The 27,102-nt window shown below is 35.6% G+C and overlaps 1 protein-coding gene across 11 annotated transcripts in view; it reads right to left on the bottom strand.

Moving 5' to 3' along the window:
- Positions 1 to 27,102, bottom strand: part of ITSN2 (intersectin 2) — a 134,381-nt gene that overhangs the window by 51,573 nt on the left and 55,706 nt on the right. For 7 of the 11 annotated variants that reach the window (XR_011504137.1, XR_011504138.1, XM_070512520.1 and 4 more), the window contains exons 16-20: positions 23,842 to 23,981; positions 22,729 to 22,809; positions 8,819 to 8,955; positions 6,636 to 6,772; positions 5,207 to 5,304 (exon numbers count right to left, since the gene is read on the bottom strand). Coding sequence is in view for 8 of the 11 variants with exons in the window: in XM_070512520.1 (XP_070368621.1) it covers positions 5,207 to 5,304; positions 6,636 to 6,772; positions 8,819 to 8,955; positions 22,729 to 22,809; positions 23,842 to 23,981 (593 nt within the window). In the remaining 3 variants the exon portion in view is untranslated. The remainder of the gene's footprint in view (positions 1 to 5,206; positions 5,305 to 6,635; positions 6,773 to 8,818; positions 8,956 to 22,728; positions 22,810 to 23,841; positions 23,982 to 27,102) is intronic. The other 4 variants (XR_011504139.1, XM_070512522.1, XM_070512521.1 and 1 more) reach the window with 1 other exon arrangement.

The raw sequence follows: 27,102 nt of genomic DNA, 5'->3' as shown, positions 1-27,102 counted from the left end.
TTGCTTTGTATGGACATATGCTGCCGATCCTCTCAAGTAAATACTTAGGAGTGGAATGGCTGATGGTAGGTGTGTGTTTAACTTTTTTATATATATTTTTTATATATATTTTTAACAACAGTTTTATCAAGATATAATTCACCACACAATTCTCCCATTTAAAGCATACAACTCAATGGATTTTTGTATATTCAGTTACGCAACCATTACCACAATCAATTACAGAACATTCTCCCTCAAAAAGAAACCCTGTACTCTTTGTATTTAAGAATCCAAGAAATCCCTGAGCAGCCCAAACTCAAAGATTTTCTCCAATGTTTTCTTCCAGAAGTTCTACAGTTTTAGGCTTACATTTGATCTATTTTTAGTTAATTTTTATATATGTTGCAAGGAATATATTGAAATTCGTTTTTGTTCATATGGCTATCCAATTGTTCTAACATCATTTACTGAAAAGAGTATCCTTTCTCCACTGAGTTACCTTTGTACCTTTGTCAAAAAATCAATATATGTGTGTGGGGGTGTGTGTGGGGGTGTGTACTTATTAATCTGTTCCATTGATCTATTTTCCTATCTGGATACTAATACAACACCATCTTGATTACTGTAACTTTTATAAGCCTTAAATTCAGGTAGCGTAAACTCCAACTTTGTTCTTCTTTTTTCCAAAGTTGTTTTGGTTTTAAATCAGCCTGTCAATTTCTACAAAAAAGCTTACTGGGATTTTGACTGCAATTGCCCTGAATCTATAAAACAATTTGAGGAGATCTTCTTACCAATATTGAGTCTTTCAATCCATGAACATAGTATATCTTTCCATTTATTTAGGCTTTCAATTTTTCTCAACAATACTTTGTAATTTTCTATAAGCAGGTCTTGCACATCTTCTGTCAGTTTTATCTCTAAGCATTTCATACTTTTGATGCTACTGTAAATGTTATTTTTTATTTCAACTTCTGAATATTCATTGCTTGTATACAGAAATACAACTGATTTTTGTATATTGATCTTGTATCCTGCAACCTTGCTAAACTCATTTATCAGTTCTGGTAGCTTTTTCATAGATTCTATGGGATTTTCTACATAGACAATCATGTCTCCTGCAAATAAAATCCTACTTCTCCCTTTCCAATCTTGATGTCTCTTACTTTGTGGTAAGTCAATCCAGATCCATTACCATTTTTATCCTAGGAGATCCTGTCTCTCTAATTTAAAGCTCTTCAGAGTTCAAACTCCTTAGTGCAGAATTCAAGGCCTCTGAAATTATGGTTTCTTTGCCAAGTTCCAACTTTATCTTCCTAGCTCCATCTCCTAACATTTGTCCCATATTCTAGGCAAACAGTTATGTGACATCCTTTAAGCATACTCACGTCTCAGTGTTTTTGTTCAAGCTATTCTTCCTGCCCAGAATGTTATGTGGTTTAGGGGAAAGAACACAAATTTAGAAGTTAAAAGAGCTATGTTTCAGTTTTAGCCATCGTTGGTTATCCTCTGTAAGATAATAAATATTATCACAAGTCTCAGTTTGCTCATCTATAAATTTGGGGGGAAATACCTGTCCTAACTTCCACCAGGTTATTTTGAAGACAAAATTGAGAATATTTATAAAAGTGCTTAGTACACTGTAAAGCACTAAACAAACATAAAGCATAATCCTTTGAGGCCTTCCTCCATCCTATCACTGGGGAAAATGTTCCCAATTCTATTTGGTTGTGTTATTGCTTAACCCTCTAAGTTCCCATAGTACTTTGTTTCTCTAAATTGTTAATCTAAACTTACGTTATATTTCATACAGTTATACATATTTCTGTTTTCTTTCTAGATTTTGGTTTCCTTATTCATTTTTATATATCCCAGCAGGCACATGGTTAGAAACTCAACAAACGTTAACTTAAATGGACTAGTCTAAATTAGATAAACAATACACTCAAATCTTAATTAATAACAAATGGATTTATTATCATGGCAACTTCATTTGTGTTTATGGTAAATTATTCTAATTTTAATGTTATAAGTCTGGCTATCTATTATATCATGAATGAGATAATTAGAAAATATCTCAACCAGAGCTGCCGTGGTTAAACTATGCACCTAGATAGTATCATAGCTATGTAACTACCATAAAATAGTGTTCCGAAATAGAACAGAAGGAACCACTGATGCAATCTTATCCTGTAGATCTAGTTTAAGACTAATTTAAATTACCTGAGCCAGAGCAATAAAAATGAAGACAAGAACACAATAAACCCTGAGGAATTATGCAACCTAAAGCAGAATGTCCAGCAATATACCTGATTCAAAAGTTTGGTCTCGAGTCAAGGTCACTGAAAGGTATGAGCACTGGCATTCAAACACTAACTTCCTGCTTTTCCTACAAACTTTTAAAAGCATAATTACTTTAATAGTTTTTCCTAATATTTTCAACCTTATCAACAAGAAAAAGCCCATTCATTTAGTCTTTAGAGTTAAGCCAAGTTTGGTTTGTAAGGGACCAATTTTAATCAATATCATATCTGTCATTTATAGTTCTAATTAATGTTTAGTTGTCAATTTACATAGAGAGTTAAACTAAAAATTTTACATAGATTCTCACAGACCTAGGGAAACTATTACTTCAAATGGCATTAAGGGCTAAGAAGGCTAGAAAAACAGGTTGTCATGGAAAACGTTTCCAGGGCTCAGTGGAATTTCTAATCTTTTTCACTCTCCTTTGTCACTCTCATCCATTAAGTTGATTAGACCTTGCCTCCTATCTTAGCAAGAATACAGAAGCCCTTGGATCTAACCTCACCTTCTACCTCAGCGAAATTTGTTTATAATCCCATCCATCCTTTCCTACAGCTCTCTAATCACAAAGGAAAAGGTATCTAGTCCTTCCACTACTCTCTCTTCCTGTGCTCTAGATCCCAAGCCCTCCAGCCTTATCAAGAATCTTCCTCATCTCCATCCATGGGTCAGAATGGGGAGGTCTGACAGGGAGGTATGTGGTACCTTCCTAAGTGCTCCATGTACTGTATGTTGACCTGAATGTAGTTTCACAAATATAAATATGTGTGTGTGTACAAATTATTTGAGCTGTACATTTATAGTTATATACTTTACTAAATGTAAATTATACTTTAATTAGAAAAAACAATCTCCCTCTATTAGTGATTTACTCTTTCCAGAATCATTAACCCTTTCCCTCTCTGTGATCTTTTCTATCATTATTTAAGCTTGCTCAAGCAAAAACAAAACTCACTACCCTCAATCCACATTCCTCATTATTTATCATCTTCTCTCCTTTCCCCCTTTAAAATGCTAAGCTCCATCAAAGAGTATTATATATTTACCGTCTCCTCCTCCTCCCTTCAATTTGTTCCTCAACTCACTGAAATCTGGCTTCTTCCCCCACCACTCCACCCAACTAATACTGTTCTCCTCAAGGTTAACAACTGTGCTATTACTAATCTAACATATTTTTTTTAATCCTTGTTTTATTTCACATACAGACCACTCTTCTCAACGTTCCCTGACACTAAACTTTCCTGGTTTTTTCCTACATCTAGACATTCCTTTTAAGGCTCCCTTTCCTCTAATAATCTTGTCAGTGTCCATGTTTCTCAGGAATTACATCCTCAACCATTTTCTCTCTTACTTTACTACTCCTCTGGATGAGCTCCAACTACACTCATGTCTTCAAGTACCATCATAACAGACTAATGACATCCAAATTGGCGTCCTCACCCTAGATCTCTGCCTGAGATTTCTCTAAATATCTCTGGATATCCAATTGCTGCCTGGAAGTCTGAAACTCATCCAAAACTGAACTCATTGTAATTCCCACTTAAATCTCCTCCTTCTAATCTTACTCTCTTAGTAAATGACACCATCATCAACCAAGTTGTCCAGTGAGGTCTCTGGTAGTAACTCATGACTCTTTATATCAATGATTCAGCAGAGAACACAGCACTCAAGAGACTCAAGCTAACTTTATGTTCCTGTTGTCACTGCCACCACACTGACTCTTTGACCATAGGAGAGCTCTGTTCTAAAGCTAGTAGCAGTCCACACCCTTCCTTTCTCTACCTCTTTAATTGTCTGTCTTTCTCATAAGACTATAAGCTTGTTCCGGGCAGAGACTGTGTCTTGTTCACAACATCCCTAGCTTAACACAGTCAGCCCTCAACAAATATTTTTTAAAAGAATAAATAAAAGATATAGCCAAAAATAAAAGTAGGCTCTTGGCCAAACATGCCCAGAGATGGGCTGCCTCTCTTCTTCTTGGACATTACCTCATCATCACCAACAAAAAGAGGAGGAATGGTGGGGACAGCAGACTGGACTCACGTTGCCTGGAAAGCCAACCTCTCCCTCAGCTCAGGAGCAGCTATGCACTGTCAGTGGTGGCAATGGCAACAGAGGAGATGTGTAGCTGGGGATTATCTTGGGCTTTTAAACAGATGATTCTGGTAAACTCTATCCCAAGTATCACTAAATGTTTGCTACCTAACTGATAAAATACACCAAATTGGTGAAAGTACAGGGAAAAAAGAAAACAGACACTGGCTACATACTCCAGGTAATATGACCTTAATTTTCTAAGATGAAAACTGAAGCAGAGACTAAAATCCAAGTTTGTGTGCTTCTAAAGCTTGTGTTCTTTCCATTGTATGACAGTAGTGTTATCAAATGCTATTCCTTTTATCTTCTCTTATTTGTCCATTTTACATGTTTTGTGATTATACAATAAAGATCTTCTGTTCCAAGGAACAATGCTTGCATCTAGTGAGGGCTGCAGAATCTAACTCCTTCAACTCTTTTAACAGTTGCCAGAAAATAGCCAGCTCCCTCCAATTTCATTGGTAATTTATTAAAATAACAAAATCAGAATCACCTATTAGGACATGAAGCAGTATGGCATAGTGGAAAGAATACTGGATTTGGAAACCAAAAGACATGCAGTTACACCCCACTCTGGCACTGTGCTGCTGGCAGTTACAATATGTGTGAGTCTAAGCTTCCTGACCTAGAATGCAGCAGCAATAATAACCGTCCTATGCAGCTCTGCATGCGTCACACGGGCCAAATGAGGCAATGTTTAAGATAGATTTTTAAAATGGTAAATCACTATATAAAATTATAGTCAATATTACTATTATTATAGAAAGTAATATATTACATTGCATTCAGCTTATTAGTGAGAAAAAAAGACTTTGTTTCCTACCTGTATTATATCTCCAGAATTAAAACTCATCTCATCATGGTTCCTCGCTTCAAAGCGGTATAATGCTCTATAATTCACCAAAGCACTAGCTGGCTCACCTAAAGAGAAGATAATCGTCATTATTTGCTACTTTCATGTACATACATCTTTGCTATGACTCAATAAAGAGTTCTTAAAATCAAAAAGAGAAAATTGAGCATCAAACATTATAATGAAAATCCATTTGATACAAGCTTGTTAAGAACTAAATATCTTTTTTTGTTTTTTAAGATTGGCACCTGAGCTAACATCTGTTGCCAATCTTTTTTTCTTACACCCCAAAGCCCCCCAGCACATAGTTGTATATTCTAGTTGTAGGTCCTTCTGGTTGTGTTATGTGGGATGCCACCTCAGTATGGCTTGATGAGCGGTGCTAGGTCCACGCCCAGGATCCAAGCCGGCGAAACCCTGGGTCACCAAAGCGGAGCATGCGAACTGAACCACTCAGCCATGGGGCCGGCCCCAGGATCTAAACATCTTAAAAATCATAAAAGCAAACAAGGATGTTCATCTTAAGCAAAGTAGGAGGCAATAAAACAAAGAGATGACTTGCAGGGTGTGCTATGCACACGGATCTAAGGGAAGGGGTGGGAGTGGTGGCAGGCTGAGCTGTGCAAAGTGGAAGGAGACTAAACAGCCAGAGGCTTGGTTTGATCTGTGGTGGTCAGAACACAACAGGGAAGAAAAGCACAAAAAGGGAGCTCACAAATGAGAAGATTAGCAAGGGAACAGAGCTGACTGAAGAAAGATCTATAGATTTATGAGTATGGTTCTAAAGGACAAACAGTAGAAGAATTCACAAATACACTAGCCTTGACAAAATTAAAAATATTTTACTTTGTTCATTTGTAGAATAAATGCTTCAGCTTATAAAATTTTCAACACATTGTATCATTAATAAAGATTCAAAGGTTTATGCATCTAAGAGACATAATATTTAAAGTATTTTAGGAATAGACTCTGAGGTGTATCAAAAAACAAAGTACATCTTCTGAGAAGATTTCAATTTGCAAAGACTTAAAATTTTACTGTTGTTTCATGAAAATAAACAGTTTATTACACACTGGTTGAATAAAATATTTTAAACTATTCACTTCAATTATGAAAACCATGTTAAGGTCTGTTCATAGTTAATGATGACTACCTTCATTTCTCCATGTTGTCTTTAGATTTCTAGATTTTAGATTACCCTCAGTCTGTTTCAATAAGCCCACACACCTCTCAAGCAAGTTTAATTTAGAAAAAGGTTTTTTCTGACTCTAAGATCAGCATCTGTTTCAATTTTCTTTTTTTTTTTTTTGCAGCTCACCAGAATCTTTATTTTTCTCTTGTCTCTTTTGTTGCTCTGTCTCAGAAAAATCAAATCTATTCTTTTTATCCTTATCCTTACATTGTTTCTCCTCAGCCTTCCGCTCCTCTTCTTGAACTTTTTCTTGTGTTTTTTCTTCCTGGAGTCGCTTTTGTTTTTCTTCTTCCTCCTTTCTAAGACTTTCTCTCCATAAGTTTTCTTTTCCTTGCTTTGCTTTCCTTTACATGAAAGAAAAAAATTTGCATAATGTCCTAATTTTTACACAAAATAAAAATATAATAGAAGATTTTGTTTCTGACAAACTGAGGAAATATTATATATTTCTCATATATTTATATATAATCTTATATAATTATATATTCATTGCATAGCACAGAGATATTAGTAGCAGGTGTGGAGAAACAGTGGGGATCAGGGATGAAGGGGAAAACCAATTAATCCAATTAATCGAGAGGAACCTTGGACAAACAGATGACCTGGGGAGTATGACAGACAATTTCTCACACTTTCAAATTCCTCCCTGCCAGTCAACCTCCCAAACTCAAGAAAAAAGGAGGAAAAAACTGAAATGCAACTATTCAGAAAACAAATCTAAAAACTCTATCTAAATTTCCTTCCCTTCTCTCCAGATTCTTCACAAGGACTGCCTTCTGGCTCTTACTCCCACTATCCTAGCTAACCCCTGTTTGCAGTATTCAGTCATTGTTGTGGAAATAGGAAATGCTTCTGGATGAATATAAAATTAAATTTTGGTAAAGTTACTTAAGTATGAGTTAACGGACAAGAAACTGGTCCAGAGCCAGTAAATGCCTCAGAAGCTGGACAGAGGGCAAAGAGGCCACATCTACAACGTGAAAACCTGATTATTACCAATAGCCTGGGACAAGAAGAGAACATACCTGGGCAAATGGCCAAGAAATCAAGATGCAACACTAGGATCCAGCTCTGGACTGATCCTACATGTGTTTCTGTTCTGATCTCTTCCCTCTACTACAGTAGGATAACGTGTGAGGATGATGAATGAAATGAAAATGTATATTACTAATATGGTCTGTTGGCCTGAAAAGACTTGTGAGCAGTGATGAGGAAATATCAAAATACTTGCATGTGTCAATAGAAACTTCTGACACAGGGACTAACTATGTAGCCACCACACAGATCCCTTGAGCAATGTTAAGTGGCACAAGTTAGGTGGCAAATAAAAGCCTTCTTAATTTGAACTTCACTGTCTCTACTGCTATATTATTCTGGTATTTCTTGTTAGGGGCCACAAAAGTAGGGGTCTTGGAGTAAAGAGTATTATAGCTACTTGTTTAGCTGTCTGAATCTCCTACTAGAATTGTGAGGAATCTAGGAGCAAGGAGTAACCCAGAGTCTACCTGCATCACAGCCAACAGTGGCCACTCAATAAAAATAAATTGAAAGTGGCCACTGTGAAGGCATTAAGAAAAGAGGCCTGCTGTATGGGGTAATGTGTCTTTCTTGCCTCCCCAGTAACTATTAGCTCTTTCATGGACATTGCTCATCTATACTTCTCCAAGGCAAAGGAGTGTTGGCTTGTCGATACTTGTTAACTAATTACACTAATTTCTGACACTAGAGAACTTGAGAGAAACATACTGGAAATAGGATCTTACTGACAGAAAAAAATTATGCAGTCTCTAAATCAACGGTTCTATGCTTCAGACACCACAACTGTCTTCTCCTTGCTATAAATGGAAGCAATTGATATATCTCAGAGGTACGAAGAGAACTGCATCAACATGGCATTCTACACTCAGTCTTACCACACCATAAAATTAAGTATTTGGTCTTTATGATCTTTCAGGAAACAGTAAAAGATTTACAATGTAGAGATGGAAATAAAGAGTGCTTACTACATCCAAGACATTATAGTTGGCTCTTTAGCTACAGTATTTTACTTAATTCTCAGTTACCTATGAGGTATGCATTAATATTCCTATTATTCAGATGGAGAAACTGAGGTTCAGAAAGGCAAAGTGACTTAACCAAGGTCACCCAGACAGTAAGTGGTAGACCAAGAATTCTAATCCAAGTCTGACTCCCAAGTCCATATTTTTCACTAATGGAACATAAAAGTGGTTAATGTAAGTTCAGTCCCTAATAGAATAGATTTTCTAAAATTTAGAATCTAATTAGCATCCTAAGATATTTCCCTTAAATTTCCATAGTCATAGTAAAGCTATGGGCAACAAAGTTAGAATTCTAATAGCAATATGGTGTAACAAACTTAGTTATATTACCTTACAGCCTCATCTTCTAGTTTCTTTTTCTGTATTAGCTCTGATCTCTTTCTTTCAATTTCCTTCAACTTGTCACGTTTGATCTTATAAAGTTGTTCAAGGGCTAACTGCTGTGTGTTGTAGCTTTCTCTCAGTTCCTAAGGAGAAAACGAAAATAAGTCAGTATGCCATTGATTTACATATTTTTGTCTTATGTAATAATGTGGCATTTGCATTAAAGACAAAAATCTTAAAGCAAGTTAAACTAAAGTAAAAAGATTAACAGTTTAAAAAAAATCTAGATGATTAAAAAACCCTTAAATACAGTTTTTAAGCCATGTAGCCAGTGAGGACAAATAAATCTTAAAATTATCTAATTTTGTATTTATTCATTTCTAAGGAACACAGAATCTTTCACAAGCCAATTCTTAGATTTGGTACTTCACTTCTAATAAAAAAGTAATCCATCAAAAAATATGCGGAAACAATTTGCTTGTTATAACACCTGAAGAGGAATTTTGTTGAGTCATATTTTTGAGATAGTTTAATCAATTTACGTATAACTTTTATCTAATAAAAGCTTGAACTAAACATAGAAGCAATTATCAAATAATTTAGTTAAAAACTAAAAGTGGAAAAGATAATGTCTACATAAAACCGTGACTAGAATAAGCCAAAATAATGAAAGGTATTCCAAACAGGAATTGAAAATGAACAACTGTTTATTGAGCATCTAGTTCTGTGAGGAGCGCTACAAAGATTCATGGGATCCAATTCAAGGCTGCCTGACTCTCAAACCTACAATCTTTGCCTTCAAAGAGTTCACAATCTCAAAGTAGAGAAAAGTCTGCAAATGTGGGATATAGATAAGTGCCTCAGCAGAAGCTTGTGATCATCTGTTCAGCATTGTCTTCCCCTCTTCTTCTAACAGCACCCTTCCTCCTTTTGGAAAACTGATGTGCTCCCTGGCCCTTTGATGAGCCTGTCAAATTCCAACTGTGATCATTTAATCTTGGCCTAACCAATCACAACACCTCACTTCCCTGGCCAGACTGATTGGTCCAAAGGACACGCACACGATCCAAGCTGGGCCAGAATCCTTTCCTGGGGTTCAGACATATTGCAAGAGAGGAGAAAGAAGTCTTTTCTTCTCTAAGCTCATTAAACTGGGATAAGGTAAACTTGGAGCTGCCTCACTACCAAATGAGGCCATCAGGGGTAGGAATGAAGTCAACACAGGAAGGAGAGAAGCAAAGATGAGAGACAGAGGTAGAGAGAGAGAACTACTGGGGACCCAAATCTCCAATTTCCTTCCTGTGTTTAGAACTGCCCCTTCCATTGATTCAGTTAGCAGTCCTAGTACTCTTCCAATAACTCTCTTTAGCTTGACTATTCTGAACTGAGTTTCTTGCACTTGGAATCTGCAGAATCCTGAACAAGACAGTAGAAAAAGGCTGGGGTAAAGAAGAGAAAAAAACCCTAAAGTGATCAAAAGAAGGTGGGAATTTAGACAGTATTTGGATAGAATGTTTTGGGGCATCTATTCATACACAATAACAAAACTACAAACCAAAAAAACCCAAAATAACTCAAGCTCTATTTCTTTTCAGAAATAAAATATTTTATAACTGAACCCTTTTAACTTGATTAAAGCAGTAGATGTGATCTGAATACAGTGTGGTATCCAGAAACTATGTCTAAAATGTCTGAGATCAATACTTGCAGCTTAAGTCAATAATAATATAAATACTGCACTCATAGCAAAATTTCCACAGATCTCAGCTTCTACAGTTCTCTTTGTTCCACCTTTCTCTAAATTCTATTGAAAAGCAGAATATAGTGGTTACAAACTGTGATGAAGCAGTGTGCTTTAGTGATAAGCACTCTGGGAGCATGGGTCTGGAATAAGAGCACCAAGGTCTGAATCAGGTTGTCAGTGACTGAGTAACCTTAGGAAAGTTACTTTACAGTGTCCTCATCTGTAGAATGGGATTAATTATAGTGCATGCCTCACAGCATTGTTGTGAGGATTGAATGGGTTAATACAAGTAAACTGCTTACAACAGTGTGGGGCACAAGGTAAGGTCTCAAAATAAATATTAGCTGTTCTTACTGGCTGAAGTCATAAAATGAGGAGAATTATAAGTTTCAAAGGAAAGAGGGGCCACATTAATGTCTGATCCTAACGCAGCTGCAACGTTAGCTCTTCAACTTGTCCTTTTAAAATACTGCTCCGAGTCTTCCTTTATTAGCTCTATTCATCCAGTGTCTGAGTTAATGAGCTTCCTTGTGCTCCCCAGGGCATCCTGTAACTTCCTCTAGCATAGTCAGCATCTTCTAACTGTATGATTGCCTGCTTCGCTGGAGCAAGCTTCTTGACAGCACGACTGTCTTTCATCAAGGTATCCCCACCCAAGAGAGAGCCTGTTACAGCGTATATATTTAATTAGTATTTATTGGATGAATGAAAATGCATTAACAATAGTCTATCCATTTTAATAAGATTTGAAGAGCACCACAAGGCTTGCTCAAAACATTTTCTCTGCCTGATTACAGTGATTGCAGAAATTCTTATCATTAGACTCCTCTGGGTTAAGCCACTGCTTCCAGGAGGTCCTGGTTAAATATATCAGTTAACTGAGAACAAGTAAACTAATCAGCAGTTATGAACAGAACTGTCCTTAGTCTTAACAGAACAGATCATCTTTTTCAGGTTAAGGAAGTTCTCTTCTATTCCTAATATGCTAATAAGTTTTTCATTTCTTAATCATGAATGAATGTCAAATTTTATTAAACACCTTTTCTGCATTTAATGAGATGAGCATACTATTTTTCTCCTTTAATCGGCAAATTACAGTAAACTTTTATATGTCAAATCATCTGCATTGCTAACATAAATACAACTTGGTCATAATGGATTATTCTTTTTATAAATTTCTGCATTCAATTTTTTAACACTGTTTAGAATTTTTGCTTCTATGTTAAATTGGCCTATAATTATCCTTTCTCATACTGTTCTTAACTGATTTTGACATGCTTATGATAATTTCACATGGTAAGTTGGGAATATTCCCTCGTTTTTTTTATATTTTGAAACAGCTACGTAAGACTGGAATTACTTGTTCCTTCAGTAAAAACTCTTAAGTCTGGATTCTCTTTTAGGGAAGATCTACAGATTTAAAATATTTCATGACTAAAGAGCTACCTAGATATTTATGTTTTCTTAAGTCAGTTTTGGCAAATTGTAATTTGTTCATTTCATCTACGTTTTTACATTTACGTGCAAAAATTTGTCATAATATTCTCTTTTAATGTTTGCACACATTTAGTTATATCTCCTTTTCACTCCTAATTTTCTTTATTTTTACTTTCTTTTTAAAGTCAGCCACGCCAAAGGATTGTTAATTTTATTAATATTTAAAATAGCTGAATTTTGGCTTTCTTGATTCTCTGTATTAAACGTCTGTCTTCTATTTCATTAATTTCCTTCTACTTTTTTTGCTTTATTACACTAGTCTTTTTCTAGCTCCTTAAGTTGAATACTTGGCTTGTAAATTTTCATCTTTTTTCTCCTAATATATCCGTTAAAGGTCAAATCCTGACTATCTGGGTTGAATTTCTGCTCTCACTTTCTAGCTGTGGGACCTTGGGCAACTTCTCTGTGTCTTAATTTACTCCTATGTGAAATGTGAATAGTAACAGTACCTACATCATAGGGTTAAGGTAAGGATTAAATAAGTTAATATAAATAAAACACTTAGAACAGTGCCAGTCACAGAGAAAGCCTTTAATAAATCCTAGCTATTATATAGTCAAAGATATTGTAATAACTTTGTATGATAACTAGTCTTCTCAGGGTGATCATTTTGCAATGTAAATAATGTCAAATCACTATGTTGAACACCTGAAACTAATACAATGTTGTATGTCAACTATACTTCAAATAAATAAATACATACATAAATAAATCTTAGCTATTATTAGTATATCTTGATTTATGAACTGGAATATAGCTATTGGCTCCTGATATGGAGGATGAGGAACCTGCTCATTCATACTATTCCCCTATCATCTCTTCATTTCCCAATGTTGATATTTACCTCTGGTTAGTCTACTTATTACCTTTATAACTTAAAAATATATTTAATCTACTATTTCATTTTTCACAAACAGTTGACACTTTGCAACTCAATTTCTCTCCAACTTTTTATTTTGAAAATCTCCAAAATTACAGAAAATTTGACTCAGTTGCAGACACTGACGCTTTCATCCCTCAATACTTGATCATTATTCTACATAACTACAATGCCAATGCCAGTACCAAACTAAAGAAATTTAACATTGAGATAAGAATATTACTTAATATAGAGCTCTCATTCAAAAATTTCCCCAATAGTGTAAATACTGTCCTTAATGATAGCTTTATTTTGGATCTGTGTTTCAATCAAGGGTCATACACTATATTTCAGTGTCACAGCTCCTTAGTCTCCTTTCATCTAGAAGATGTCTTCCATCTTTTATTAGAGTCACTTTCATGTGTGTGTGTGTGTGTGCGTGTGCGTGTGAGGAAGATTGTTGCTGAGCTAACATCTGTGCCAATGTTCCTCTATTTTATGTGGGATGCCACCACAGTGTGGCTTGACAAGTGATGCTAGGTCCATGCCCGGGATCCAAACCTACAAACCCCAGGCAGCCAAAGCAGAGCACATGAACTTAACCACTATGCCACTGGGCTGGCCCCGAGATTCACTTTTTTTTTTGGAGTAAGATTAGTCCTGAGCTAACTACTGCCAATCCTCCTCTTTTTGCTGAGGAAGACTGGCCCTGAGCTAACATCCATGCCCATCTTCCTCTACTTTATACATGGGACGCCTACCACAGCACGGCTTTTTGCCAAATGGTGCCAAGTCCGCACCCAGGACCCAAACTGGCAAACCCCGGGCAGCCGAGAAGCGGAATGTGCGAACTTAACCACTGCGCCACCAGGCCAGCCCCAAGATTCACATTTTTAAAGTGTGGGTTAGTCAGTTGTTTTATAGACTAGATCATAATTTGAGTTTGCCTAATTATTTCCTTACACTTAGACTCAGATGAAATATTTTTGGCAAAAGAAGTATAGAAGTGATGTTGTGTCTTTCTCAGAACATCACATCAGGAGACACAAAATGTTGGTTTGTGCCATTTTGATAATGTCAAATTTGACCACTTGGTTAAGGATGGTTTACTTAGTTTTTGGCCTGAATGTACTTCAACATAGCTCAACAAAGCATTCACAAAAATTTTTAAATCCAGCATTTATATTTATCGTTTTCAGTCGGAGGGTTGCTCAAGGTACCTACTCTACCATCCTGATAGAAATGGAAAATGCAACTTGCTACTTTAACCAACAAGACTGAAACACTCCTTCAGTGAAAAGAAGTAATCTTATATTCCGATTTTGCTTAAAGAAACATGATGTTCTTTCCAAAGGCAAAGGCTTAAAAGAGATTCAACTGACAAAATACAACTCAACTGAATAATGCAATATAATCAGAACAAAAATTTCTTACCAGTCATAAAAAAAACCCATAGCAGAATACAAATTAGCTCCTCAAATTGAACATCTGTGGTGTAGCACTTTGAAGTGCTTTTACAGATAATACCCACATTTGATCTTGATAACATTCTTGTAAAACAGATATCATCAAGACCATTTGAGGCTCAGAAGATTAAGTGCCTCGCCTGAGGTCATGGAGTTTTGAACTATCTCAATTATGCCATTCAACCTCTTTCACATACCATGGATTCTACACTTACTTTCACTTAAACTAGAGTAAATAGCTAAATTACTAAAATATCTTTCTTAACAAGGAAAAACTTTCAAGATTAAATGATTTAAAGGAGTTTGAAACAAACATATTTCATATCCATTTTAAAATGAGGTGATTGTGAGGCAAGAAACACAAAAGAAGCATTTTGAATACAGCAAAGTGTACAGTGAAGTGGAACTCCGCCCGATCTTTTTGTGTCATCCTCTCACCTGACTATTTCAGACAAGGCTCTGGGGCTATTCACAGGGTTTTCATGGCTAATCTTTCGGAAGTGGGTGGCCAGGTCCTTCTTTCTAGTCTGTCCTAATCTGGAAGCTCTGCTGAAACCTGTCCAGCATGGGTGACTCTGCTGGTATTTGAAATCCCAGGGGCATAGCTTTCAGCATCACGGCGACATGCAGCTGCCACAGTGTGAGAACCAACCGACAGATGGTGTGATTCCCTGATCAGAAATGAAACTGGGTGAAGGCACTAAATCTTAACCACTAGACCACCACAGCTGGCTTCTAGGTATTTGTACATTGGTAAATCATGGGTGAGAGGCTGAGAAGCTGAGGAGAAGGTGATGGCTATGAAGCTGAGCAAAGCTTCCAACTGTCTTAAGGGGCTGGGGAACAAAAATTGGAATTCAAGGGGAACAGTCTCAGTAAACTTTTGGCTTTTGGTTGTGGATCCCAAGGTCTAGGGGATCACCAAGAAGGAGACTAGCCCAGCTTTGAAACAGCTCAATCAATGCTTGGATTAAGGTGATCTGCCCCACCCTGCCTACCAAAAGCAAAATAAAATTCTCTCTGGAAGAGATAATCTCATTTGGAGTTTCAAATTATCTTTTTAATTTTTTATATAAAAAGTCTGGCATTTAGTAATTACCAGGTATACCAAGAGTCAAAAACATATGGCCAAGAACTAAGAGAAACACACATAATAGAAAGAGATGTATAGATATTGGAGTTATCAGATAAGAACTTAAAGACAAAAGTGATTAATATGTTCAAGAAATCAGATGATAAGATATGGAATTTCAGCAAAGAACTGGAAATTATTGAAAAAATAAAATGAAAACTCTACAGCTGAAAAACATAATGGAAATTGAGAACTCAAGAGATGTGTTTAACATCAGATTAGACAAAGATAAAGAGAGGAATATTAAACTATAAGATAGGTGAAAAGAAAATATCTAGACTGAAGCACAGAGAAATAAAGACTAGAAAACACAAAAAAACGTAGAACACAAGAGGCATACTGAACAGAGTAAAAAGGTCTAATATACATGTATTTAGAATCCAAGAAGGAGAAAAGAGAAAGAAATGAGAAGCAATGTTTGATTTGAATGGACAAAAACTTTCCCAAATGACAAATGACATCAAGCTACAGATTCAAAAAAGACCACAAGCCCCAAAGAACACCACATTAGACACACATCATAAAAAAAACTACTAAAACCAAAGACAAAAAAATGTTTAAAAAGTAGTCAGAGGAAAAAGAGCTATATTATCTTAAAGTTGATATCTAATTTCATAACGCAAAAATATGGAAGCCAGAAGAAAATGCAATAACATCTTGAAGGTACTGAAAGAAAACTATCCTAGAATTCTATACCCACTGACAATATTCTTCAAAAATAAAGGTTAAATAAAAGCATTTTCTGAAAAACAAAAACTGAAAGAATTCGTCACTAACAGATCTGTACTAAAGAAAACATACCACACATTTAAGCATATTCTTTAGGCAGAAGAAAAATAATCCCAGATGGAACATAAAGATAAAGGAAAGAACGAGAAGCAACGGAAACCTGGATAAATATGCAAGTATATTTATTTATTTTTTCCAGATGTACATCATATTTCGAATTCTGTATACATTACATCATGTTCACCACCCAAACACTAATTATAGTGCATCCCCTCACATGTGAGCCTAATTACCCCTTTTGCCCTCCCCCTCCCTACAAGTATATTTAAATGAACATTGACAATATAAACAATAATAATAATAATGTCTTATGGAGTTCAAAATATATGACATGAACAGCACCAAGACAGGACATGTATGGCGATAAATGGAGTTAAAATATCCTAAGGTCTTTGCATTATCCAGGAAGTAGTAAAATTACCAATTTATATTAGACTTAAATAAATCAAGGATGCATATTGTTATCTCTTGGATACCCACCAACAAAATGTAAAAGAAAGTATAACTAATAAACTAATAGAGGAGGAAAAAACAGATTAAAAAAAAAACACTTGGTCAAAAAGAGGGCAAGGAAGGAGGAAAAAAGGAACACAAAAGGAGTGAGACAAACAGACAACAAAGAGAAAAATGGTAAATTTAAATCCAAATTTGTCAGTAATTACATTAAAAGTAAACAGACTAAATATCCAATTAAAATACAAAGACTAGATTTTAAAGACTCCAACTATATGCTATTTAAAAGATACAACTTAAAGATGCAAACAGGTTAAAAGTAAAAGACATACCATGCTAACTCTAACCAAAAGAAAGTTGGTGTAGTTAAACTAATATCAGAAAGAGTAGACTTTAAAGCAAGAAACATTTCTAGAGGAACATCTCATAATGATAAAAATGTCCAGCCACCAGGTAGCTATTGCAACTCTAAATTCATATGCATCCAGAAACACAGTCTCAAAATCTATAAAGAAAAACATAACAAACCAAAAGAGGAAAAGACAAATACATAATCAAAGTGGAAGATTTTATCATACCAATCTCTGTAACTGACAGAACAAGCAGATAAGAAAATCAGCAAACCAAATCACTTTGTCTTCACTCTGAAGCAGGGCTTCTTAACAAGAGGACCACAGACCTCCCAAGGATTTTGTTGTTGTTGCTTTAAACAGAATTCAAGAGTCCATGAACTTGGACAGGAACAAAATTAATCTTTACTTTCACTAACCTCTATCTGAAATAAAGCATTTGCTTCAATTCCAAACATAAGCAACAAACCACAGTAATATTAGCTGCACTTGTGACAATTTTCACCAACAGAAATAACAGATATTTTCATATTATATTATAGATAACTTGCTAGGTACGTCATATACATCTTCACTTCAAAATATGGTATTGCTCTGCCTGTCACTGGATCTTGTTATTTAATTTATTAATATAGAAGCACATATATTACTGTATCACAAATTTGCTTTTAAAAAATATTTTCTGACTCTTACAATTGATTTTCCTTGTAATTCTACATATTTCATTTTATACATTTAAAAAAATTATTCTGAGAAGGAGTCCAGAGACTTCACCAAACCTGAAGAGACTGGCACAAAGATAGTTAAGAGCCTTTGCTTTATAAACAATATTTATAACCTACGTCTCCCAGCAGCTCTTTAGGCCCACACTTCCTACTATTATACCTCACCCTGGAGCAAAGAAGTTCCCGAGGTAGACCTCAAATTCTCTGAAGGGAGGAAGAGAATATTTCTTTAACGCTTTTATTATGAGTTTGGGAAATGTTTTCTCTAACATCTAGTTCATAGCTCATTCAAGTTTGTACTTACAATCGAAAGGACTAGCGTTCTTGATCCCAAAAGTAGTTGTCCCCTCTATAAATAAAAATCTTACCTTGCCACTAATACAGGTTACCCCAGATCCTTGGGAGTACAGGTTAAGAAGAACCTAACCCACTGGAATAAACCGCAATTCCGGTCTAGATGGATTCGATTTTCCCTCTAAGGAAAAGTATTTCCTTAATCATTATCCAAAGTCAACAGTGGTGACTCTCCAATACACTAAAGGTATTTTGGAGATTCAGGATAATCTCCTCCCTAATAAGAACAATAAAAATATTTGTATAGCATATTAACAGTTCCCAAAACACTTCCAAATATATGCTATCTCATTTAATCATCATAAGACTTCAAAGAAGGCAGAGTAGATATGGTCAGCTTCACTTTGTCAATGAAGAAAGCAAAATTTGGAGGTTAAACGACAAATAGTTACACAACTAGCAAGTGGCATGGATAGAACCAGAACCCATTTCTTCAGATTCCTAGGCCAGTACTTTTTTCATTGTACCTCACTGCTAAAGATAAGATATTATGTGAATTTCCTTAACAGAATAATGGCCTGTCAAATATCTCATCCTACTGGCTTTACTATTTGTCCTAGTGTGACCTGAGCAAAAGAGTAAAAATTATCACTGATCCTGTACATGTCTATTATAGGGTCCAATTAACATAATTTCCTAACAAACAGTCTTAAATGTTATACTTCTGTTTCACCACAAGTAGCCTAAAGTAGTGATCACTTCAGAATCTCTACTGTCCCAAAGGATGACATAATTAGAACTGTCTGTCCTCCAAGACCATTGGGACCAATTCCATCTCACCTATCAACTGCCCCAGCTTTTCTTGTCATCCCTACCACCTGAATTCTCATCTCTATGATGCTATTTATCCCTTGGTCTGACCCAATCCCCTACCCTTGCTCCCCTCAAACCCCTCCACTGCCCTGGAACTCCCTCTTTGTGGTCAGGAAACTCTCACATTCTCTGAATGGAAATTCCCCTACCTCCTGGGCCTTTTTTGGCTGATGTCTCAGGACACTGCTTTTCCTCTGTTTCTCTCTCAGTTTATTATCACATTTACATCAGGGGCAGAGGATAAGTTTACTATTTTCCTTACTCTTCATTGCCATTTCCAGACCATTATTTCTCCCCATTCTTACAAACTCCATGCTTTTCTGAGGCTCATACCATCCAGCACTACCACTTTCTCTTCCTCTTTATTATCATTTATTGGTCACCTCAAAGTCAAACTGTCCTCAATCATTCATCTTCACTATTCTCCAAGTCTTTGAGATCCACATAGATGACTCCATCAAAACTTCAACTCTCAGGTTGATCTCCTCAACAATGATACTTTTTTACTCCAGTTAATCCATCATTTGCATTATTATACCCTGAATCTTGTCATCATCAGAAAGAGAAGTACCAGTGATCAAATACCTCCCTCTTCAAACCTAAGTTATTATCCTTCAAGCTTTTCTTATACTTGGTACATCCATTTCAACAGCTTTCCAATCTCATTGAGACCTCCATTCTGTTGACTCCACTGTTCTCTCCTTTTTCATCAGCACCCGCTTCCTCTCCTCACATCCCTTTATGTCCAGTCCGTATTTCAGAGCCCACCTTTATCATAATTATTGTGTCAAGATCTATAACTCCTTTGTCCCTCCCTCTTTGCCCATGCCTATTAAGACCCCAAAACTGTATGAACCTATGAACCTATTTCATCAGTCTTCTCTGTGCTTACACCCAAGCAGCTGAACTTTGGTGAAGAAAAATTATACAATTAGGCGTGCTGTTTTCAATTTATATACACGACCTCCAACTTCAAATAGGCATTCAACGTTGCTAAGCACACCTACTGTTCTCCTCTACTAAGCCTGCACCCTCCGCCCTCACCAAGAGGTCTATTTCATGCCTACTTTTCTCTCCTGAAACTTCCTAAGCTTCTATTCATTCTCCTCATTACCAGCTCATAATCTTGCCTCATTAATCCAGACCGGAACTCCCTCATCTTTCCATCTCAAAATCAAAAAAACTTCCGCAATTGCACCCATCTTCTTCTAATCTAGTATGCGTTATTCCATCTCCTCAACTACCCAGGAAGACTACTTGTAATGGTCCAATTTGCTTCTGATTTTAAGTTTTGAAGCTGTCAATTATCTACTCTCCACCAACAAATTTAACTACATTCACACCTATCTCATCCCCATATGTATATGTATACCATAACACTGGAAGTACTCTTTTTTATCCAATCCTTCAATCTATGCTCTAGATTATATCTTAATCTGCTTCTCTAGGGACTTTGCTCTATCAATTACCACTACCTTATATATTCAGTCTCAATCTCTCTCCTTTCTCTTCCTCCCTTCTCTCTTTACTGTCTCCTTCAAGTCTTTTTTTTTTTTTTTTGCATTTAAAAAATAGCCTTTACTTAAAATAAGTTACATAGAGTCAGAAGTATACCTAAAATCTGGGATATATAGTTCTCTGCTGTTTTTTGACTAATTTATTTCTACTTTTTCTCATAAACTCCATATACTAATAACCCTAAATGCTGCATATTTTCTGACTCAGAACATTCAAAAACCATTCATTCAACAAGCATTTATTGCCACCCACTATGTTCTATACACTGTTCCAGGCACTGGGAATTCAGCAATGAAATATATGGCTTAAGCCAGGCAATCATCATTAAGACACTGAAATAATATCGTTAGTTACCTAACCAGCTCAATTTTATCCATTTCCATTATTCTGTCCTAACAGAAACTATCCCTTCCTCACGCAGCCATATGCCTCATGGAAAGCTGATACCATCTCCAAGGGTGGTCCCAATTATTCTTTTTTTTCAGCTTCACTGATGTCTAACTGACAAATAAAAATTGTATATATTTAAGGTGTACAACTTCATGTTTCAATAAACGTATACACTATGAAATGATCACCACAATCAAGCTAATTAACATCTATCTATCTCATATAGTTATTATTTTCTTTCTTTTTTTCCCCCTGTGGTAAGAATGTCTAAGATCTATCATCTTAGCAAATTTCAAGTATACAATAGAGTATTCTTTACTATAGTAAAGAATCCACGCTATACATTAGATCCCAGAACTTACTCATCTCGCATAACAAAAACTTTGTATTCTTTGTCCTTCAAGTCTTTCTTAAACCAAAAAAAAGGTTTTCCTTCAATCTCACGATCTCTCTTCACTCCTCTCCTAAAGAGTTGTTCACAGTCACTTAACTCAACTCCCATTCATTCCTGATCTGCTGCAATCCAGCTTCTGCTGATCATTCAGCTGAAATGGCACTTTTAGAAAGGTCTTCAAAGGTCTCTTTGTTGACCATTAGATGGATATTTTTCAGTACTACGTTAATTGATTGCTCTGTATCACTTTACAAAGATAATTACAGAATGCCTCTTTTCTTGCTTTCTGTGACAATCTCCTGAGCACTCTGACAGTACAGGTCTCATCCCCTTCTAGTTTCCTAAATTGCCTCTGATGAAAGTATCAATAAGCAGTGAAAGGCTAGAAGGCAGGAAGCAGAAGGAAGAAAGTAAAAGAAACAAGAATAATCTGCTGGCCTGTGAAGAATCAAATGCTAACTAAAAGAATCAGACTTATGAGTGTGAGTACAGTTCACAAATCATCATCAAATTTCATTTTATAGATGAAGAATTCTAGGTTTAAATTTCTGTGCAATCAGCAGCAAAAGTTCTAAGACCAGAGAATCTGGCCATTCATGCTCTAACCATAAAGGAAAGGCTGATACCACCTTTCCAATTTGCTCTACCTTTGCTTAGGTAACAAATGAGTTCCACTTATCCTGTTCCTGTCTTCACTGTGTGTATATATGCAACTGTCCTACTGCCATCATTGGAGCACCGAGTAGAATGCACAGTCAAAATCTACTAGGGTCAGCACCTTTCTTTTAAACTACATTAAAGAGGAATTCACTGAGTATTTTAAATACTCTGTATGCTGTACACGACAAAACAAACTATTTATTTATACATATGATTTAAACCTTTTTATCTGAAGTGCAAGCCTGTCTAAACATGAGGCCTGGTAACTAGACATTAACTAAAGCTGCCCTGCATTATTGGTTCTTTAAGATTTTTCCTTATAACAGTACTATGAAGCAGCCCATATATACATGATATAACCTTGCCTTAGATTTCAGAAAGTATAAGTTTTATTTCAAACAGTGATTTTCAGTGATATAGGTAAATGATTTAATCTCATACTCTTTTAGCTTTCCTTTTAATTGAATCAGTAATCAGCCCATCAGTTAACCCAACGCACAGGGATGTTGAACAGGAACCAGGTAAAATTTCTAAGTATCCTGGGCTCCTCATAAGAAAGGTTACTCCAGGCAACTCTACTGATTTCTGGCATTAGACTCAAACAGGCAGTTAGACAGCAGAAGGATATTCAAGCAAGCAGAAAGAAAAAAGATCTATATTGTATGTTATTTCAAACAAAGATACTCAGATAAATGCAAAGAATAGTCTAGTTTTTTAAAAAAGAAAACAGTAAAGTAACTCAAAGAAAAGGAGCTAGATATTAGAAAATAACCTTAAGTAAGAGGAAGAGGTTGTTGAGACAGCTTAGCAGAGACAAAAGGCACTGAAGAACAGAGTCATCCATATTCCCACACTGTAAGATAAGGCAGATAAAAAGCCAATTAAACTATGTACAGATTTTTAAAAAAAATAATGTAGGGAAGATAACTTGGCTGGCTGGTCTGTCCATCAATGAAAAATTATTTGGTTTTCTTTAAAGTTTGTTCTATAGAATACATGCTTGTGTAAAATGTATTATTAACATTATTCACTTCAAATTTCCCCTCCTTAACTGAAGCCACCACAGTCTCTTTTCTTTATCACACTGTTGACTCTATAGTTGGTGTAACATTATTCTAAATAAGTCAGCAAGACAGAAGTCACATGAAGAGACAGATAGCTGCCTGAAAAACTATGTAATACCTGATGCTCTGAAAACTTTATGCTCAGCAAAGAAATAACTGAGACTATTCTCAAATTTGAATGATGTGCCATTAGTCTGGTCTTTAGCTTTTAATATTATCTTTCATAAGTATGGCTTCAGTATACAACTAATACTGCACAGAATAAGCCTAAGGTGCATGTTTTGGACATGTGCTCTGCCACTGCAGCAACAAGGAATCATGAACTTACTTCTCATGCAAAGTTCATAGTGCCAGATTATGCTCCGATTTCACTGATTACTGCATCATTTCACAAAGGTTAATTAAATTAAATTGTAACAAAAGAAAAAAGAGATTTAGTGTGTTAAAATAGCCCCTATCACCAGGATTATTTTACATTTTTCATACTTCCCATTTTAGAATTTTGTCTAAGATTATGCTGGCTGAGACCAGTTTTCTAATACTGACAAAGGCAATTATTATTAAAGTGTATAGATGCCATTCAAAACAGTCATGAAAACTGGAAACTATGGTAAATGGTATGGTTAGTTACATGACACAATGTTCATAATATCTACAGAGAACATTAAAAACAATCTTGCAATCCTGGTATAGCTCAAATTATAAATTATGAAAATATACTACATATAACAATAATAGCTTCAGCTATTCATTCTATAAAATCAAAATAAGGAAGGTAGGAAGGTAGATAACTAAAAATGAATATAACAGAAGATAAATACCTTTAGTTGATTGTTAAATGAATCCATTTCAGATAGCTTAGATGCAGTTTCTTTTTCAAGAGCATCTAATTGTTCCTTAAGTCTTTGGCATAATTCTTCCTTTTCTAATGATTTTTTATGAAGTAAACCGATCCCTAAATCTGAAATACAAACATCAGACAGTTTACATTTGGTAGAAATTCCTATGTCATTATCAGTAATTCACATTTACTACCTGGTCAAATGGGTGTAACTAGAAAAAAACAAAGGATGTACGTGCATAATGTGGATCAGATGAAGAGAAAAAGACTCCGTGGTCATTTCCTCTTTGTCAGATCATATCATGGGAAGATCCCCATAGGGAAATGTTACAAGAACTGGTTCTGTACTCAAAAGTACCAGGACTTGAAGTAACACTCCACTTTGGGTAAGGCGCTTCACCAATCTGATCCTCAGGCCCTGCCTCTATACAGTGGGCATATCACCCACCTCATTTATGAGGGGAGGGATATAAAGCCGTTAGTCTGGCCCATTGTAAATACTCAAATTAATAGCAGCTACTGTTAAAGCAGCTTTCTATTTATTCTTAGTGCTCCCAAGAAGAGAGGAATATTCATGGCAAGGACTCAATAAATACTAGTAACTGGATTATTGAGTAATATTATTTTAGGAGGTAAGTACAGAGAGGGCTTCATTTTATATGATCTTTTCTTATAAACGTGGGGATGGAGAAACTAGATGGGAATATATAATGCAGATTATACTACAATAAATTAAAATAGCAATCTTACTATCTAAATACATATTTTAAAACTTTATGGCATTTTTAAAAGTACAGAAATCTAGTATAAAATTTAAATAAAATGAGGCATATAGAGTAAAAAGTAAAAAGTTCCCTTCATGTCAACCCCCAGCTTATCTTCTCTTAGGCATTTACATTTAGATATATGCATATTCAACATTCATTTCCACAGGGTTTTAATGAGATCATATGGTCTACATTGCTCAGCAACTTGTTTTAAACTTAATAACACACGCTATCAATCAACACAACAGATCTAGTTCATTCGTTAAAATTGCTCCATTTTAGTCTACATTATGGCTATTCCATAATTTATGTAACTATTCCCTTTTTGACAGACATTTAGGTTGTTTCTAATTTTCTACTATTACATAAAAACGTTGCAAAAAATATCCTTGTACATACATTTTAATGCATGTGTAAAAGTATTTTATAAAGCGAGGTGAAAGAACTGCCATATAAAAGGATTTGAACACTTTAAATTTGGACACTGCCAAACCGCCTTTCCAAAAAGCTGTACCAATATACAATGACACCAAAGAACCTGTTTCTACATACCCTCGTCAGCACTGGATATTACCAATCTTTTTTCATCATTATTATTTTTTTTTTCCAAAGATTCTATTTTTCCTTTTTTTCCCCAAAGCCCCCCGGTACATCGTTGTGTATTTTTAGTTGTGGGTCCTTTTAGTGTGGCATGTGGGATGCTGCCTCAGCATGGCCTGATGAGCAGTGCCACGTCCGCACCCAGGATCCGAACCAGCGAAACCGTGGGCCGCCACAGCGGGAGCATGTGAACTTAACCACTGGGCCACTGGACCGGCCCCATCTTTTTTCACTATTGCTAATTGGCAAAAAATAAATCTTGTTTCAATTTGTATTTTCTTGAAGCGGAATAAACATCTATTTATATATTTATTGGCCATTATCTTGAATTGCCTCATCTCATTCTTGGCCCGTTTTCTTCCCTATTAGGTTCTCTTAATTTCTCATTTGTAGAAGCTCTACATTCTTGTTGCAGTATATATATTTCAAATTTTTTACTATTGATATCATTCACCATGAAAAAGTTTTTCACTTTGATGTCATCATGTCTGTAAATATTTTCCTTCATAGCTCTATGTATTGTTTGAAGAGACTTTCCTGGCACCCAGATTATAAAAATGTTTGCTTGTTTGTAATATTTTTGTAGTTATTTTTTATGCTTAGCCTCTTATTTTATCTAGAACTTATTTCTGTAAAGAGTTTCCCCACTCCCCTTTTCAGATAATCAACTGTCCCCTAAATCACTTATTCAAAGGATAATAATTATTGAAAGCCCATCCTTTCCCCACTGATGTGAAATGCCAACTTTATCCTATCCTAAATTGCCATGCATCCATCGGCCTGTTTCTAGATTCTCTGTTCAGTTCCATTGTTCTGTGTTTCTATTTCTGATCAATAACACATTAATTTAGGCATTATAACTTTTATAACATGTTTTAATATCTGGTAGAGCTAGTCTCTTCACCCCACCAATGTTTTTCTTTTTCAAGTCTTCCCTAATCTTGCACATTTTCTCTTCTACGTAAATTTGTGAATTATCTTGCCAAGTTTCATTTAAAGAAACCTGAATAGACCTGAATATATGGATGAACAAGTAGAGAACTGACATCTTTATAATACTGAGCTACTTCATTCAGGAACATAATATGTACCTAACCTATCCAGGAATCTTTATGTCTATCAGTAAAATTTTATAGCTGTACGTTTCTTCTTTATTCAATAACAATGAAAATGCTAATATAAGACCTTTTTTCATGATATTTTCTAATTAAATACTTTTGATACATAGTAAGGTTACTGGTTTTTATATGCTAATTTTTTTATCTAGGCACCTTGCTAAATTTTCTTATAATTCTAATAGTTTTCCAGTATTTCACCAGATATTTAATCATTAAATTACACATCTCTTAGAAGCAAGGCACTGCACTATGGTCAATGGTAGGTAAAAAACAAGGATAAGGCATGCATCCTGTCCTCAAGTAGTTCAGAGTCTATAGTTAAGTTGGAAGACAAGCAGTATGAAAAAATAAGTTCATAAACATTCTTTGTATCCTTCAAAATGAGCATCACTAATAATGGATTTTTCTTCTTTTCTGAGGAAGATTAGCCCTGAGCTAACTACTGCCAATCCTCCTCTTTTTGCTGAGGAAACTGGCCCTGAGCTAACACCCATGCCCATCTTCCTCTACTTTATACGTGGGATGCCTACCACAGCGTGGCTTTTGCCAAACGGTGCCATGCCCTCACCCAGGATCTGAACTGGCGAATCCCCGGGCCGCCAAGAAGCAGAATGTGCGAACTTAACCACTGCATCTCCAGGCCAGCCGCAATAATGGATGTTTTAATACTGAATTTGATTATATCATATCTACAAGCACTGTGTTAGGTACCTAAAAGACAGAGAGCCAACAAGGTAGTACAGTGGGCTCTTAAAC

The sequence above is a fragment of the Equus asinus genome, chromosome 6 (genome assembly GCF_041296235.1).
Source record: "Equus asinus isolate D_3611 breed Donkey chromosome 6, EquAss-T2T_v2, whole genome shotgun sequence".
Taxonomy (NCBI): Eukaryota; Metazoa; Chordata; class Mammalia; order Perissodactyla; family Equidae; genus Equus; species Equus asinus.
This window is presented reverse-complemented; position numbering and strand designations above follow the sequence as displayed.